This window comes from Panulirus ornatus, chromosome 36 (genome assembly GCF_036320965.1).
Source record: "Panulirus ornatus isolate Po-2019 chromosome 36, ASM3632096v1, whole genome shotgun sequence".
Taxonomy (NCBI): Eukaryota; Metazoa; Arthropoda; class Malacostraca; order Decapoda; family Palinuridae; genus Panulirus; species Panulirus ornatus.
The window spans coordinates 2,930,060-2,949,777 of NC_092259.1; the positions used below are offsets into that span (position 1 = coordinate 2,930,060).

Sequence of the window (19,718 nt, forward strand, 5' to 3'; positions counted from 1 at the left end):
ATGAATCATACAGACATTAAATAACCTTACCAACCAATCAACAATTACAATCACCCCCTTTTTTAATAAATTCCACTGCAACACCATCCAAACCCGCTGCCTTGCCGCCTTTCATCTTCCGCAAAGCTTTTACTACCTCTTCTCTGTTTACCAAATCATTTTCCCTAACCCTCTCACTTTGCACACCACCTCGACCAAAACACCCTATATCTGCCACTCTATCATCAAACACATTCAACAAACCTTCAAAATACTCACTCCATCTCCTTCTCACGTCACCACTACTTGTTATCACCTCCCCATTGGCCCCCTTCACTGACGTTCCCATTTGTTCCCTTGTCTTACACACTTTCCTTATCTCCTTTGAAAAACATCTTTTTATTCTCCCTAAATTTAATGATACTCTCTCACCCCAACTCTCATTTGCCCTCTTTTTTACCTTTCTCTTGACCTCCTGCCTCTTTCTTCTATACATCTCCCACTCACTTGCATCATTTCTCTGCAAAAATCGTCCAAATGCCAAAAAATTATAAAATATACACTGAAAATGAACTTATTTCTGAGGTAGGCTCTGAACAATGAGAACATACCTAGGTTGACCTTGAGTTGCAAAAAGGTTGAGAACCCCTGATCTATGTCATCCGTAAATGCCCAACTGCCCAAAAACTCATAAATTCTAAAATCCAGCAGGTGTTAGGTCCCAGGCACTCCAAATTTCATTCTCAGGTCAATCCATAGCAAAACTTACCCTCCACTTTGAGATGCTTTATAACTAATGCAAAGTAACTTTTTTTGCATGCGATAACTTTCATCTACACCACAAAATTTTCACTACCTCTCACAATGCATTCCATTACACTTTATCATGTGCCTTTTCTTGGTCCATGAAACCCAAAAACCTCTCCCTTATGACCTTCACAGAGAAATACTGATCTGTGCATCCTCTACCTTTCCTTTAACCCCAATGTTCTTCACTCAACCTGCACTCTGTGTATCTTCCTCACTTTAAAACTACTATTTCTCCTGTACACTTTCCCTAGAATGCTCTACAGTGCTGATGCTCATCCTCTCTGAACAATATGCATATCTGCATAATATATATATGAATCTATTATACAAATAAAAAAAAAAGCACCTTGTAGTACTGAACAATAATACTCTACTGCTGATTACTGCTGCATATGAATTAATTAATTTTCTAATGCTTACCGATAGTTTGTATATTCCTTGAAATTCTATTTACAGATTTTCCATTCCAAGAGGATAACATTCAATTGAACTGGAAGGAGTAGGAAGGTTCTACTTGAAGAACTGAAATAACAGTCTTCAACACCAAACCATACCTTTTAATTGAGATGAATAAATGTCATCATAAGTTCAGCAGATACTATGTACAACTCGGCTATGAGGCTAGTTGTGGTAAAAATGAAGAGATATAACACCCATCCAATAACCACCTTTTAAGATGAAATGATAGATGCTAATTCTAGAGCTTTGCTTCAGGAGCTTTGCCTCCAAATTTGTCTCGCACATGATAAACAAAATTATGAGCCTCATCGTAGTGAGGCTGGAAGGCTTCTTTCACACGCCCAAACCAAGCAGTAAGCAGTGGCCTTCCCTCACAAACATCATACCCAGCCATACCTGAAATAAACCATTAATTATTACACTACAGAAAGGGCTGAATATGGAAGCGTTGAATTATGTACAATACATACAAGTTTTTTCTTTTCATATATGACTACCGTTTCTCACATTAGCAAGGTAATGCCAGGAACAGACAAAGAATGGCCACATCCATTCTCTATATCATGTGCAATCAACTGAAACCACAGCTCCTTATCCACAACCAGGCTTCGCAAACCTTTAAATGGCTTACCCCAGATGCTTCACATGCCCTAATTCAGTCTATTGATAGCATGTCGACTAGTTAGAGTAATGAATAGAAACAGATTCTGAATGTCAAAAACTTTTTTTTTTCCCTCCTCTCAGACAGCATAAAATAAATTGAAAAAGTAACCTAATACTGGACAGCCATGCAACTGAGCAACGCATCACAAAGAATGTGAATGGTGTTAACAGTGTGAACTTCAAATCCCTTTAAATACAGTAATCAGCTTCAAGCGTTTACCAAATTTTAAATATGAAGAGATTACACATACAAGAATGCCTTGTATAACAACAACACAATTAATGCAGTTATGCTTTCATGCCCTCTACCAATGAGGGATTGAATCCAAGTTGTGAAGTTCTACTTCTAAATCATTAAGTGAGGTCAATTTTGTATCAGGTGACAAGCAAACAACTCTGTGCTTACACTTTCTGTCATACCACTCAAGATCTCCTTATGCTACCCTTGTATCTGTGTGGCTCACAAAAATAAAAGTGAGCCTTGCACTAGTAAGAAATCATGATAAAGAATAACACACTGGGTGAAATTAAATGTTTACAACCATTTATATGCAGGTGAATAAGCAATGGACACTGGGTTAGCACTTGGCTCATCCCCCACACTGAAAAAAAATACATGATAAAACCAAAACAAATGTCAAAGGCTTTCCGGCTTATTGAAGAAGTAATGGCTACTTTCAACAAGGCTAATCGTAAGAAAGGTGGCATTTCCCAAGTGATTAGGTTGATGGCTGACGCTATCAATCTTAACAAAGATATTCATCTACAAAAATAAAAATAATGAGACAAACAACATTTGGGTAAATTCATGAAGACCAGACTGGACCAGCAAAAGAAGTCACAGAAACATATACATACAGATTCATCTATCTACAAGTTCAACTATGGATGATCCTGCTGTTTCAAGTACCTATCTCTGCCAGTCACACCAATAATTCAGCCCACTTCAGTACATAAGATTCATAACCATATCTGGCAAGCATTTACATTACATATAATGTACTATACATTATCAAAATGACATTCATGTATGTGCTGTACGTGTATGGCTGGATTTCCAAACAGACTAACTGAGCCTTAGCTTAGGAAAGTAATTTGACATGCATAAGTATGAAGAAAAAATTATTTATTTTTTATTATACTTTGTCGCTGTCTCCCGCTTTAGTGAGGTAGCACAAAGAAACAGATGAAAGAATGGCCCAATCCACCCACGTACACATGTATATACATACATGTCCACACACGCGCATATGCATACCCATACATTTCAATATATACATAAATATACATAAACAGACATATACATATATACACATGTACATAATTCATACTCACTGCCTTTACTCATTTCCGTCACCACCCTCCCACACATGAAATGACAACCCCCTTCCCCCGCATGAGCACGAGGTAGCACTAGGAAAAGACAACAAAGGCCACATTCATTCACACTCAGTCTCTAGCTGTCATGTAAAATGCATTGAAACCACAGTTCCTTTCCACATCCAGGCCCAACAAAACTTTCCATGGTTTACCCCAGACGCTTCACATGACCTGGTTCAATCCACTGACAACACATCGACCCTGGTATACCACATCATTCCAATTCACTCTATTCCTTGCATGCCTTTCACCCTCATGCATGTTCATATTTATTCATTTATTTCACTTTGTCACTGTCTCCCGCATTAGCAAGGTAACGCAAGGAAACAGACGAAAGAATGGCCCAACCCATCCACACACACATGTATATACATACACGTTCACACACGCAAATATACATACCTATACATCTCAACGTATACATATATATATATACACACAAACATATACATAGATACACATGTACATAATTCAAAGTGTCCGCCTTTATTCATTCCCATCGCCACCCTGCCACACATGAAATAACAACCCCCTCCCCCCGCATGTACGCGAGGTAGCGCTAGGAAAAGACAACAAAGGCCACATTTGTTCACACTCAGTCTCTAACTGTCATGTAATAATGGACTGAAACAACAGCTCCCTTTCCACATCCAGGCCCAACAGAACTTTCCATGGTTTACCCCAGATGCTTCACACGCCCTGGTTCAATCCGTTGACAGCACATCAACCTTGGTATACCACATCGTTCCAATTCACTCTATTACTTGCACGCCTTTAACCCTCCTGCATGTTCAGGTCCCAATCACTCAAATTCTTTTTCATTCCATCTTTCCACCTCCTACAGGGTCTCCCACTTCTCCTCGTTAACTCCACCTCTGACACATATATCCTTCTGGTCAATCTTTCCTCACTCTTTCTCTTCATGTAACCAAACCATTTCAAAACATCCTCTTCTGCTCTCTCAACCACACTCTTTATTACCACACATCTCTCTTACCCTATTATTACTTACTCAATCAAACCACCTCACACCACATATTGTCCTCATACATCTCATTTCCAGCACATCCACCCTCCTGCGCACAACTCTATCTATAGCCCACGCCTCGCAAACATATAACATTGTTGGAACCACTATTCCATCAAACATACCCATTTTGCTTTCCGAGATAATGTTCTCAATTTCCACACATTCTTCAACGCTCCCTGAACTTTCGCCCCCTCCCTCAACCTATGATTCACTTCCACTTCCATGGTTCCATCCGCTGCCAAATCCACTCCCAGATATCTAAAACACTTCACTTCCTCCAGTTTTTCTCCATTCAAACTTACCTCCCAATTGACTTGTCCCTCAACCCTACTCAACCTAATAACCTTGCTCTTATTCACAATTACTCTCAGCTTTCTTCTTTCACACACTTTACCAAACTCAGTCACCAGCTTCGGCAGTTTCTCATACGAATCAGCCACCAGTGCTGTATCATCAGCGAACAACAACTGACTCACTTCCCATGCTCTCTCTCATCCACAACAGACTGCATACTTGCCCCTCTTTCCAAAACTCTTGCATTCACCTCCCTAACAACCCCATCCATAAACAAATTAAACAACCATGGAGACATCACACACCCCTGCTGCAAATCAACATTCAATGAGAACCAATCACTTTCTTCTCTTCCTAGACGTATGCAAGCATTACATCCTCAATATAAACTTTTCACTGCTTCTAACAACTTGCCCCCCACACCATATATTTTTAATACCTTCCACAGAGCATCTCTATCAACTCTATCATATGCCTTCTCCAGATACATAAGTGTTACATACAAATCCATTTGCTTTTCTAAGTTCTTCTCACATGCATTCTTCAAAGCAAACACCTGATCCACACATCCTCTACCACTTCTGAAACCACACTGCTCTTCCCCAATCTGATGCTCTGTACATGCATTCACCCTCCCAATCAATACCCTCCCATATAATTTACCAGGAATACTCAACAAACTTATACCTCTGTAATTTGAGCACTCACTCTTATCCCCTTTGCCTTTGTACAATGGCACTATGCAAGCATTCCTCCAATCCTCAGGCACTTCACCATGAGTCATACATACATTAAATAACCTTACCAACCAGTCAACAATACAGTCACCCCCTTTTTTAATAAATTCCACTGCAACACCATCCAAACCCGCTGCCTTGCTGGCTTTCATCTTCCGCAAAGCTTTTACTACCTCTTCTCTGTTTACCAAATCATTTTCCCTAATCCTCTCACTTTGCACACCACCTCGACCAAAGCACCCTATATCTGCCACTCTATCATCAAACACATTCAACAAACCTTCAAAACACTCACTCCATCTCCTTCTTACAGTAATCACCACTACTTGTTATCACCTCCCCATTAGCCCCCTTCAATGAAGTTCCCATTTGTTCCCTTTTCTTACGCACTTTATTTACCTCCTTCCAAAACATCTTTTTATTCTCGCTAAAACTTAATAATACTCTCTCACCCCAACTCTCATTTGCCCTCTTTTTCACCTCTTGCACCTTTCTCTTGACTTCCTGCCTCTTTCTTTTATACATCTCCCACTCATTTGCATTATTTCCCTGCAAAAATTGTTCAAATGCCTCTTTCTTCTCTTTCACTAATAATCTTACTTCTTCATCCCACCACTCACTACCTTTTCTAATCTGCCCACCTCCCACGCTTCTCATGTCACAAGCATCTTTTGCGCAAGTCATCACTGCTTCCCTAAATACATCCAATTCCTCCCCCACTCCCCTTACGTCCTTTGTTCTCACCTTTTTCCATTCTGAACTCAGTCCCTCCTGGTACTTCCACACACAAGTCTCCTTCCCAAGCTCACTTACTCTCACCACTCTCTTCACCCCAACATTCTCTCTTCTTTTCTGAAAACCTCTACAAATCTTCACGTTCGCCTCCACAAGATAATGATCAGACATCCCTCCAGTTGCACCTCTCAGCACATTAACATCCAAAAGTCTCTCTTTCACGTGCCTATCAAGTAACACATAATCCAATAACGCTCTTTGGCCATCTCTCCTACTTACATACATATACTTATGTATATCACTCTTTTTAAACCAGGTATTCCCAATCACCAGTCCTTTTTCAGCACATAAATCTACAAGCTCTTCACTATTTCCACTTACAACACTGAACACCCCATGTACACCAATTATTCCCTCAACTGCCACATTACTCACCTTTGCATTAAAATCACCCATCACTATAACCCGGTCTCGTGCATCAAAACTACTAACACACTCACTCAGCTGTTCCCAAAACACTTGCCTATCATTATCTTTCTTCTCATGCCCAGGTGCATATGCACCAATAATCACCCATCTCACTCCATTAACTTTCAATTTTACCCATATCAATCTAGAGTTTACTTTCTTGCACTCTATTACATACTCCCACCACTCCTGTTTCAGGAGTAGTGCTACTCCTTCCCTTGCTCTTGTCCTCTTACTCACCCCTGACTTTACTCCCAAGACATTCCCAAACCACTCTTCCTCTTTACCCTTGAGCTTCATTTCACTCAGAGCCAAAACATCCAGGTTCCTTTCCTCAAACATACTACCTATCTCTCCTTTTTTCTCATCTTGGTTACATCCACACACATTTAGACACCCCAATCTGAGCCTTTGAAGAGGATGAGCACTCCCCACGTGACTCCTTCTTCTGTTTCCCCTTACATAAATTTAAAATACAAGGAGGGGAGGGCTTCCAGCCCCCTCTCCTGTCCTCTTTAGTCGCCTTCTACGACACGTGAGGAATGTGTAGGAAGAAGTCTTTCTCCCCTATCCCCAGTAAATTCTGAAGATTAAAATCTAACACTCAATCTGTTCAGTTTACAATGGCATAGAGTTTAGGTGTGAGTAGGGTGACTTTCTAAAAATGGCCTAAAGGTGGCAGAGAGGACAAATCCAGACCTGTAGTGTATGTCAACATAGTTTGTTGTTAGAGTAGAAAGTTTTCCCAATTTAGTTTCTGAGGTATGGAACCAGCCTTAATACATGAGTTCCTACAAAAAAAATTATTTGCTTTCAGCCATCCCATTTAGAGCTGCACTTTCCATGCTTGCAACCCTAACGTTAACTGGAACCAATTTATCATTAATCTTTCTTAAGAACTTGAAGTATCAAGTTGTTTGAAGGTCCTTCTGTCTTTTCATATTACAGCTATTTCCTACCTTAAAACTTAAAATTGAAAAAAGTGCTCTATTTCAAGACTCCTACAATAACATAAAAAATCTTTAGGAAATGTTTTAAGCACTTCTACTGCACCTCAGAAAATTTTGATTTTGTAAATAAATACTAATAAAATATTTTAAGAGGATAAGAATGAAAACTTACTGGGTTGTTCTAATTCACATGCTGCAAGGAGATCAGCAACTGTGACCTCATTCCCTGCGATGAATGGTCGATCCTTAAGCCATATTGTCTCAAACTGGTCAAGGACTGTCTCCATACGACCCTGGAATTCTGCCACTTTTTTGGTGTTTACTTCCATCCCCATCATCTTTGGCCGCAAAAACTGGAAGAAAATAAATATAACAAAAAACTAAGTAAGAGGGGAAACCAAACACCTCTTACAAATTTCCTTTATGAAAAGCTGCTACTTTGAGGAATAAATCAAATGAGGCATCAAGAAATCAAGGATAAACTAATATAAAATACATTTCAAATTACAACAGATAATGCAGTATCATATAAACATATTTACAGCATTGTGCATTTGTACCTTGTGCTGAAAGAACATTGCACACTGTAAGCGAGTGTTCACGTGCTGCCACTCAAGATACTCATCTACTCGTGCCTGAGTCCTGGAGTCCATGGGATACCACTGCTGCGCACTTTTATGCTCACGAGACAGGTATCGAAAAATAGCAACGCTGTAAGATAAAATCAACTTACTGTACATCTTAAATTATTGTAATAAAAATCAACATTCAATATTTGAAGTCTACCATCCAGTAATTCAAGTACAGGTACACCATCGAATTTCCAGCAACTGATGGTTAGGCACCTCCTTTAGTCCAGACAAAATTATGTGAGGGAATCTGAAATTACCACAGCCACCAGACTAGTTTACTGGGCAGCCACAGATGGCGTTGTGTGTAGGGTGCGCATATTTACATTCTTTACACTGCACCTGTTGGTGGTGATACCACAATTCTGGGAGATTCTTAGCTCATTCTGCTTAAATTTAACCCTAGCTATGGCTTCTAAGACATATGAGAGTGTCAGTCACAGTGTCAAATGTAAACACCAGTCCATATCGATCCAAGATAAAGTAGAATTGTTGAAAAAAAATGGACCATAGTGTTTCGGTGCATAAGCTGTGTGACATCTACAGTATTGGTTCATCAACTGTTTATGATACAAAGAAGCAAAGGGAGAAAATATTGAAATTCTATGCAGACAGCAATTCCAAAAAGCAAATGATGATTAGAAAAACTATGAAAGATGGTAAGAGTACTGAGCACAATCGAGTGATGATGGAATGGTTTCAACATGCATTGGAGTGATGGAGTGGATTTATCAGGATAAGTTGTTCCATAAAGAACTTAAATTACAACAAAGGATGGCTTCAAAGACTCAAGAAGCATCATGGAATTTCCATGAATAAAATGTGTGGAGAAAAGCGGTCTACAAACCACAAAGGAGCTGCCAAGTCCGTGGACGAATTTGTGAAACTCGCAGCTGACAAGCACCTTAGTCCTGAGCAGGTGTATAATGCAGACAAAGCTGCATTATTCTGGCAATGCACACCTAGGAAAACACTAACAACAGAGGACAAAAAAGACCTCACAGGATTCAAACAATCTAAGGACAGACTTACCATCTTAGAGTGCTCAAACATTTAATATTTGTTTAATTCAAATTTCTAGCAGTCCAGACAAATGGGAGATGTATAATTAGTGGGTTAGAGGTATGTTGATGAATTATTATTACGTGACCATGGTTGGTCCGGCAAGGCTTTGGAAGCAAGAGTGCCCAAAAATCAGTGGTATACCTGTACTCTTTGAATGGTTGAAAAGGATGTCAGCATAAAAAATTAGTTATTTTTTTCTCTTATTTCTTTTATTATACTTGATTGCAGCATCCCACACCAGCGAGCTATCACCAAGAAACAGATGAAGAAACTCCCATCCACTCACACACACACACATACATACACACACACATATTCCCTGCATGTCGTAGAAAGGGGTTGGAGAAGGGTGCTGGAAGTCTTTCCCTTCAGTTTTAACATTTCCAAAAGAAGGAACAGAGAAGGGGGCCAAGTGAGGATTTTCCCTCTTAAAGCTCAATCCTCTGTTCTTGATGCCACCTCACTAACACGAGAAAAGACAAATGTATATGAAAAAAAATATATATATATAATTTCACACATATTCACTATTTCCCACATCAACAACATAGCATTAAGAACAGAGGACTGAGCCTTAGAGGGAATATCCCCACTTGACCCCCTTCTTTGTTTCTTCTTTTGGAAAATTAAAAATGAGAGGGGAGGATTTCCAGCCCCCCCTCACTGTGGTTTCATTGCATTACACATGACAGCTAGAGACTGTGTGAACAAATGTGGCCTTTTTCGTCTGTTTTCCTGGAACTACCTCACTGAAGATGGGGTAGTGATGCTATTTCCTGTGTGGCTGGGTTGCAACAGGAATGGTTTCTTTAATCGTTATGAGGTTCCTGCAGTACTCAGGAAGCAAGGTCATAAAGTGTTCTAATGTAAAGAGAGTGCAGGGCAACTGATTGCTAAGTGCTAAGTGTTCTCTTTATGGGAGCTGCATCATGAGCATGAAGGGCCTTGGAATATGGTGAAATGGCACATCCAGTGTTGTTTTGTTGGGTGATATCCAAAGCATGAGCAGGAGAGTGACTTGTTTGCCTTGGGCATGTGGTTTCTGATGGGTGTAAGTCTGGTGAGTTGGAAACTGAGATGGAAGGTTGGTTTAGTTATACCTTAATTATACCTTACACTGTCTTTTAAGATGGTCTTCTACCTCCACAGATCAGAAATTTTGGTTTGAAATAACCTTATCAATGCCCAAAAATTATCATAAACCAAAATCTCTAAAACCTACATGTAAAAGCATATATCATTGAATAAATTATACAAAAATACCTTAAATATACATTTATATGGGAAAATGTAATTTCATAAAGATTTAAATTTGACTCACCTTTCTGTTAACTTGAAACCATTATCATCAATTGCTGGCACTAGCTGAAATGGGTTGATAGCAGTGTATTCCTCTGTTCGGTGTTCACCTATTGAAAAGGAGAAAGGAATACATTACTATGCTATAAAGTGCACAAATACTGAGATGACTCAACAAGCCTACTAATGCCATCAAGATTATGAAACTGTACCAAACATATAGGTTCAGAAATTCTTCCTTAACAAAGACAGTCTTTCATTTACTCATAAGTAATTACTTATGATATAACTTTGTTAATCAACCTGCATGCATCAAGGAACTACATCTTTTCATCTTACCTACCAGCAGATTCAATTGGCATGACTTAAAAGAAATGTTGTTAGCTCTTGATGGCTGTGACATTAATTCATAATACAACTTCATATTAGTAACAAGATAATCTAACCTGTTTATCTATTAGCTAATGACTTTGCTATGACAGAAGCCAAGCAAGCATGAAACAAGTTATCTCCATGTCTGAATGTGAAGTTGTAGTGACAGTGATAAACATTATCAGTTACTCCACTTTATAAACTGAATGACATACCACTGGTGGATATTGTGTCAAGCACAAGAAATATTCAGTATTCATTGAAATTCTCATTTATGGAGAACTTCTTAAAAAAAAAAGGGTATTATGTTGAATTTCAAGTAATTATGAGAAAAAAAGTATATATAATGGACAGGTGGTCATTTGTCAATAAAAATGACCTAAAACCAGGAAATAAATGTTGAAAATGTTGTGATACCAACTGTAAGTATGATTTTAGTTGGAAAAATCCATATCAAAACTTTTTACAAACAAACATGGTTTTTTGATTTTTACTAGAAAAAGTAAATACAACTTTGCAGCTTTGTTACGTTTTGCAGATATGTGTGTGGTGACTTTCATAATTTCTCAACTGTAGCATCCATAATGTTTCTAATAGTTATAGGTGGTAAGTTAGTTTCAGGCCCTATATGTTTTCAATGATTTATCTAAAGAATTGTATTCAATGCACTTTATATTAATAATATTAATTTCAATCTACCATGCTTATGAAGCCAACAGGAGACGTTTTATTACTGTAGGACTTCCAAGAAAACTAATTCTACAGATATCAATAATTAATAAACCTACTTTTAAAAAACCCAAAGTCTACATATCAGTACAGTGCATACCAAAGTATCTGTTAAAGATTCAACAGATATAACCTAACTTCTATGAAAAATAGAATAAAATAATTCTGCTGCTACTCCATAGTTTTTGTCTATACAGCTTAAAACCATGTTCTGCAGTAAAAAGGGGTTTTATCCATATATGAAACAATTAAAAGTTTAATTCAAACAGCTAAAAACTAAGACAAGTTCCTACGTTAACTTTTTTTTTTTTTTTTTTTTTTTTTTTTTTTTATACTTTGTCGCTGTCTCCCGCGTTTGCGAGGTAGCGCAAGGAAACAGACGAAAGAAATGGCCCAACCCCCCCCCCCATACACATGTACATACACACGTCCACACACGCAAATATACATACCTACACAGCTTTCCATGGTTTACCCCAGACGCTTCACATGCCTTGCTTCAATCCACTGACAGCACGTCAACCCCTGTATACCACATGACTCCAATTCACTCTATTTCTTGCCCTCCTTTCACCCTCCTGCATGTTCAGGCCCCGATCACACAAAATCTTTTTCACTCCATCTTTCCACCTCCAATTTGGTCTCCCTCTTCTCCTCGTTCCCTCCACCTCCGACACATATATCCTCTTGGTCAATCTCTCCTCACTCATTCTCTCCATGTGCCCAAACCATTTCAAAACACCCTCTTCTGCTCTCTCAACCACGCTCTTTTTATTTCCACACCTCTCTCTTACCCTTACGTTACTTACTCGATCAAACCACCTCACACCACACATTGTCCTCAAACATCTCATTTCCAGCACATCCATCCTCCTGCGCACATCTCTATCCATAGCCCACGCCTCGCAACCATACAACATTGTTGGAACCACTATTCCCTCAAACATACCCATTTTTGCTTTCCGAGATAATGTTCTCGACTTCCACACATTTTTCAAGGCTCCCAAAATTTTTTCGCCCCCTCCCCCACCCTATGATCCACTTCCGCTTCCATGGTTCCATCCGCTGACAGATCCACTCCCAGATATCTAAAACACTTCACTTCCTCCAGTTTTTCTCCATTCAAACTCACCTCCCAATTGACTTGACCCTCACCCCTACTGTACCTAATAACCTTGCTCTTATTCACATTTACTCTCAACTTTCTTCTTCCACACACTTTACCAAACTCAGTTAACTTGATTTACGAAATTAGTTCAGTATAATCCATTCATGATATAAAACTACTATGTAAAAGTGCAGATGACTTTGTAGATAAGAGACTACTGTATTTCTTATTCAACAATTTTCCATCTTTGGGCAACGATAAAAATGCTAGCGATATAAGTTTTATTACCTTGATTACTAATCTCATTATCATCAATGTAATTGATACTATTATCATTCTGTATGCATAAGACCTCTTTTACAGGATTCTTGCAGCTTCATGGCTACATTCCAAGCAGGAGCTGGGTAAGGAGGGCAACTCTGAGGTGATACAGCCTCATCCAAGGTGACATCCCACTTGTGGCATTACCTCTTGCAAAGTCTATCAATCTCAGAACATTTGTTGGAATTCATTACTGAACTGCAATAGATATAATCCTGATCTAAAGCTAGTTCAGCTGTAAACAAAGATAAAATTAATATGAAGTAGTAAAATTTGGCCACTGCTACTCTTCATCTCCATTACAAGCTGTGGAGTTATTTATGTTCTGTCATGAATCGTAATGTCTCCCTTCTAGTTAGAAATCAGTATCTTGATATCATGCATCTTAAAGTTGTTGGTGAAACACAAAAGAGAGGTGTTTGGACAATACTTGCATGGAGGGAGTGCAAATGACTGGGAGATGTATGAAGGAAAGTGGAAGGAGGTCAAGATAAAGGTGGAAGGGCGGGAAAAGAAGGCGAATGAGAGATGGGGCAAATGAGTATCATTGAACTTTAGGCAGAATAAAAAGGTTTCAGAGGGAGGTAAATAATGTGCATTAGACAAGAGAACAAATGGGAACTTTAGTAAAGGGGGCAAGTGGGGAGGTAATAACAGTTAGTGATGAAGTGAGGAGATGGAGTATGTTGGAGGTTTTCTGAATGTGTTTGATGATAAAATGGCAGATACAGGGTGTTCTGGTTGGGGTTGTGTGCAAAGTAAGAGGATCTGGGAGAATGATTTGGTTAAGAGAGAAGAGGTAGTGAAAGCTTTGCAGAAGATGAAATCCAACAAGATGGGAAGTTTGGATGGTACTGTAGAATTCATTAAGAAAGGGGGTGACAGTGTTGTTGATTGGTTTGTAAGGATATTCAATGTATGCATGGATCATGGTGGAGTGCCAGAGGATTGGCGGAAAGAACATATAGTACCATTGTACAAAGGCAAATGGGGATAAAGGTGAGTGTTCAAACTACAGAGGGACAAGTTTGTTGACTATTCCAGGGAAATCATATGCGAAGGTACTGATTGAGAGTGGTGAAGACATGTATGTATATGTATGTGCATATGTGGGCATTTATGTATATAAATGAGTATGTGGGAGGGTTGGGCCATTCATTCGTTTCTTTCCTTGTGCTACCTCACTAACGCGGGAGACAGCAGCTAAGTAAAATAAATACATTTCAAAAATATATAATTTTCTATTTCTATATTATACTTAATCGCCGTCTCCTATGTTAGCGAGGTAGCGCAAGGAAACAGATGAAAGAATGCCACAACCCACCCACATACAAATCTCTATACGTAAACGTCCACACATGCACATATACAAACCTATACATTTCAATGTATACATACATATACATACGCAGACATACATACACATATACATATTCATACTTGCTGCCTTCATTCATTCCCATTGCCACGCATGAAATTGCCCCCCCCCCCCCCATGAGATACTGCTAGGAGAGGACAAAAAAGGCCACATTCATTCACATTCAGTCTCTAGCTGTCATGTACAATGCACCAAAACCACAGCTCCCTTTCCACATCCAGGCTCCATAAAACTTTCCATGGTTTACCCCAGATGCTTCACATCCCCTGGTTCAGTTCATTGACAGCATGTCCACCCCAGTATACCAGACTGTTCCAATTCAATCTATTCCTTGCATGCCTTTCATCCTCCTGTATGTTCAAGCCCCAATTGCTCAAAATATTTTTCGCTCCATCCTTCCACCTCTGGTCTCCCGCTTCTCCTTCCCTCCACTTCTGACACATATATCCTCTTTGTCAATCTTTCCTCACTCATTCTCTCCATCTGACCAAACCACTTCAACACACCCTCTTCTGCTCTCTCCACCACACTCTTTTTATTACTACATATCCCTCTTACTCTTTCATCACTTGCTTGATCAAACCACCTCACACCACATATTGTCCTCAAACAATTTCACTTCCAACACATCCACCCTCCTCCACACAACCCTATCTAAAGCCCATGCCTCACAACCATATAACATTGTTGGAACCACTATTCCTTCAAACATACCCATTTTCGCTCTCCGAGATAACGTTCTCGCCTTCCATACATTCTTCGACGCTCCCAGAACCTTCACCCCCTCCCCAACCCTGTGTCTCACCTCTGCTTCCATGGTTCCATCCGCTGCTAAGTCCAAAACACTTCACTTCTTCCAGTTTTTCTCCATTCAAACTTACCTCCCAATTAACTTGTCCCTTAACCCTACTCAACCTAATAACCTTGCTTTTATTCACATTTACTCTCAACTTTCTTCTTTCACACTCTTTACCAAACTCAGTCACCAACTTCTGCAGTTTCTTACCTAAATCAGCCACCAGTGCTGTTTCATCAGCAAATAACAACTGACTCACTTCCCAAGCTCTCTCATCCACAACAGACTGCATACTTGCCCCTCTCTCCAAAACTTCTGCATTTACCTCACTAACCACCCCATCCATAAACAAATAAAACAACCATGGAGACATCAAGCACCCCTACTGCAAACCGACATTCACTGTTAACCAATCACTTTCCTTTCTTCCTACTCGTACACATGCCTTACATCCTTGGTAAAAACTTTTCACTGCTTCTAGCAACTTCCCTCCGACACCATATACTCTTAAAACCTCCTAAAAAGCTCTCTGTCAACTGTATCATATGCCTTCTCCAGATCCATAAATGGTACATACAAGTCCATCTGTTTTTCTAAGTATTTCTCACAAACATTCTTCAAACACCTGATCAATACATCCTCTACCACTTCTGAAACAACATATATATATATATATATATATATATATATATATATATGTATTGCATTAATGGTATGGCCTTGATTTGAACCTCAGCTGCCCATGTCATCTCAGCTAACATAAAAAAAACATTGTGATAAAACTCGTAAAACTGCAGAAAATGTATAATCTACTATAAATATAAATATCATATCAAAACAGAAATTAATCAATAAACACAGTCACTATACAGGGCTTCAATTTTGACTATAAACAAATAATGGGGGGGAAGATTAAGAAGGGGAAAAGTATGGGGTTCATTAACATCACTACACTACTTGAAAGACTAGCAGAAATCGAGAGCACCTATGAAAACCTCACCCACTCTATCTCAGCAGCCGTGGTTTGGTCGAATTTTAAATATACACACCACTGTCACCACGATTCAACTTTGCGCTAAAAAATAAATATGTAAACAAACAAACGAAATGAGCTCCGCCGACCATCTGCAATACAAGGGATCCAGCAGCTTCTATTATGAAGGTTAGGATATTTCAGTGATAATTCTCTGCTGCTGAAAGAGGCAGAATGAAATTTTCGAAACTCTCTTGATATTTACACGTATATCATCCATTTTCACGCTAAAGAACCCTAGTTTTTCTCATATCTCCATACCCCTCCCTACTATCACTTACTTCCTTAATATTGGTATTTTCAACACTGCTCAAAATCATGTTTCCCAGCTGATTTCACTGCAAATACAGAATCACTGCAGAGTAAAATCGATAGTATTCTCAACTGATTTAAGCAATGCCTTTTAACCTATGATCACCAATTACTGTAATACTAATGGATGTACCCCCATTGCCAACCACCCTGACAACGGCAGAAATTAACTCTCTAGGGACTACATGAGTTTTATTAAACGTTATATATGAAGAAAATGCAGTTCATACCTGCTGTCAATAGGAGAAAAGAGATTGAAAATATTAGAAATAGTACCGAGGAACAACAAATGACCGTAACACAGGGACATACATATAGATTAAGAGATGGAAAAATTGTGTAATTTCACTTGATATCAAGTGACTATGAGTATTATTACCATCAAGAAACGTCTAATCGGTACTAAGAGGACATGGCTTACAGTACTCATACGAACCTGTTAGCCTTAGGATGGGGAGAGGGGGGGGGGGGCACCAATCATGAGAATTAACCTTACTATAATATTTTGCATCATGAAAATGGAATGGAAATATTAAAACAATATAGTGGATCACACTGATCCTTTACTTGCCAGACTGCAAAATGAACGTATAACATACAAAAACATGAAAGCATAACTTGAAAACTCACGACGACAAACTTGAGTTGCCTTGGTCACACACAGACACAAACATCTCTTCACCTTTGCGAAGTGCTACGGGCATTTCCTTGAAGGGTATTTTGGTCCTCTTCATGAAGATGTACACAGCTCTAGAGGGCTGTGACATCAGATCGTAATACAGCTTCAACATTGCAATCTTTATATTTCCTAGAGACTGATGAATGGGAGAATGTACCCTACTGCTGCTCCCTCACGACGATTATTATCGGCAGAGGAGTAACTATTTTATTTCTGATAGGGACGCGTGATGCTTATCCTTCGTCAGGATGACTGATCAAACTGCAACAGAAAAAGTTATATTCTTACACGGCCGTAAATACGACCACATAGCTACATACCGCTCACTAATCTCACTTCCACGATATTCATGGATGGAAAATATTCTTAAGCGATTAAGTTTTATTTATATATTTCATAATATATTATGAACGTGGTATTCTTAGTTGTGTTATCTGTTTTAGCTCGAGATAACTAATCAAGGCGCCACATGAAGAGATGGTCCAACGATATAGACTTGAAAACTTTCAATCATCATAATGATAAAAATAAAGTCTCTCTCTCTCTCTCTCTCTCTCTCTCTCTCTCTCTCTCTCTCTCTCTCTCTCTCTCTCTCTCTCTCTCTCTATATATATATATATATATATATATATATATATATATATATATATATATATGTATATATAGGGGATAGGGGAGAAAGAATATATATATAGGGTTGAGGGTCAAGTCAATTGGGAGGTAAGTTTGAATGGAGAAAAACTGGTGGAAGTAAAGTGTTTTAGATATCTGGGAGTGGATCTGGCAGCGGATGGAACCATGGAAGCGGAAGTGAATCATAGGGTGGGGGAGGGGGCGAAAATCCTGGGAGCCTTGAAGAATGTGTGGAAGTCGAGAACATTATCTCGGAAAGCAAAAATGGGTATGTTTGAAGGAATAGAGGTTCCAACAATGTTGTATGGTTGCGAGGCGTGGGCTATGGATAGAGTTGTGCGCAGGAGGATGGATGTGCTGGAAATGAGATGTTTGAGGACAATGTGTGGTGTGAGGTGGTTTGATCGAGTAAGTAATGTAAGGGTAAGAGAGATGTGTGGAAATAAAAAGAGCGTGGTTGAGAGAGCAGAAGAGGGTGTTTTGAAATGGTTTGGGCACATGGAGAGAATGAGTGAGGAAAGATTGACCAAGAGGATATTTGTGTCGGAGGTGGAGGGAACGAGGAGAAGTGGGAGACCAAATTGGAGGTGGAAAGATGGAGTGAAAAAGATTTTGAGTGATCGGGGCCTGAGCATGCAGGAGGGTGAAAGGCGGGCAAGGAATAGAGTGAATTGGATCGATGTGGTATACCGGGGTTGACGTGCTGTCAGTGGATTGAATCAGGGCATGTGAAGCGTCTGGGGTAAACCATGGAAAGTTGTGTGGGGCCTGGATGTGAAAAGGGAGCTGTGGTTTCGGGCATTATTGCATGACAGCTAGAGACTGAGTGTGAACGAATGGGGCCTTTGTTGTCTTTTCCTAGCGCTACCTCGCACACATGAGGGGGGAGGGGGATGGTATTCCATGTGTGGCGAGGTGGCGATGAGAATGAATAAAGGCAGTGTGAATTGTGTGCATGGGTATATATGTATGTGTCTGTGTGTGTATATATATGTCTACATTGAGATGTATAGGTATGTATATTTGCGTGTGTGGACGTGTATGTATATACATGTGTATGGGGGTGGGTTGGGCCATTTCTTTCGTCTGTTTCCTTGCGCTACCTCGCAAACGCCGGAAACAGCGACAAAGCAAAATGAATATTTTTTTTTTTTTTTTTGCTTTGTCGCTGTCTCCCGCGTTTGCGAGGTAGCGCAAGGAAACAGACGAAAGAAATGGCCCAACCCACCCCCATACACATGTATATACATACGTCCACACACGCAAATATACATACCTACACAGCTTTCCATTGTTTACCCCAGACGCCTCACATGCCTTGATTCAATCCACTGACAGCACGTCAACCCCAGTATACCACATCGCTCCAATTCACTCTATTCCTTGCCCTCCTTTCACCCTCCTGTATGTTCAGGCCCCGATCACACAAAATCTTTTTCACTCCATCTTTCCACCTCCAATTTGGTCTCCCTCTTCTCCTCGTTCCCTCCACCTCCGACACATATATTCTCTTGGTCAATCTTTCCTCACTCATTCTCTCCATGTGCCCGAACCATTTCAAAACACCCTTTTCTGCTCTCTCAACCACGCTCTTTTTATTTCCACACATCTCTCTTACCCTTACGTTACTTACTCGATCAAACCACCTCACACCACATATTGTCCTCAAACATCACATTTCCAGCACATCCATCCTCCTGCGCACAACTCTATCCATAGCCCACGTCTCGCAACCATACAACATATATATATATATATATATATATATATATATATATATATATATATATATATATATATATATATATATACATATATATATATATATATATATATATATATATAGCATTATTATCATA

At 39.4% G+C, this 19,718-nt stretch overlaps 1 protein-coding gene across 1 annotated transcript; it reads right to left on the minus strand.

The window, feature by feature from the left end:
* Positions 1-1,329: 1,329 nt before the first annotated feature.
* On the minus strand, positions 1,330-17,425 carry LOC139760258 (glutathione S-transferase theta-1-like). Its single transcript, XM_071683192.1, has 5 exons — positions 17,230-17,425; positions 10,521-10,608; positions 8,066-8,216; positions 7,678-7,858; positions 1,330-1,644 (listed from the first exon to the last, which is right to left on the minus strand). The coding sequence occupies exons 1-5, from the start codon at positions 17,336-17,338 to the stop codon at positions 1,487-1,489; spliced, it is 687 nt and encodes a 228-aa protein (XP_071539293.1). The 5' UTR covers positions 17,339-17,425; the 3' UTR covers positions 1,330-1,486.
* Between the last annotated feature and the right edge of the window lie 2,293 nt (positions 17,426-19,718).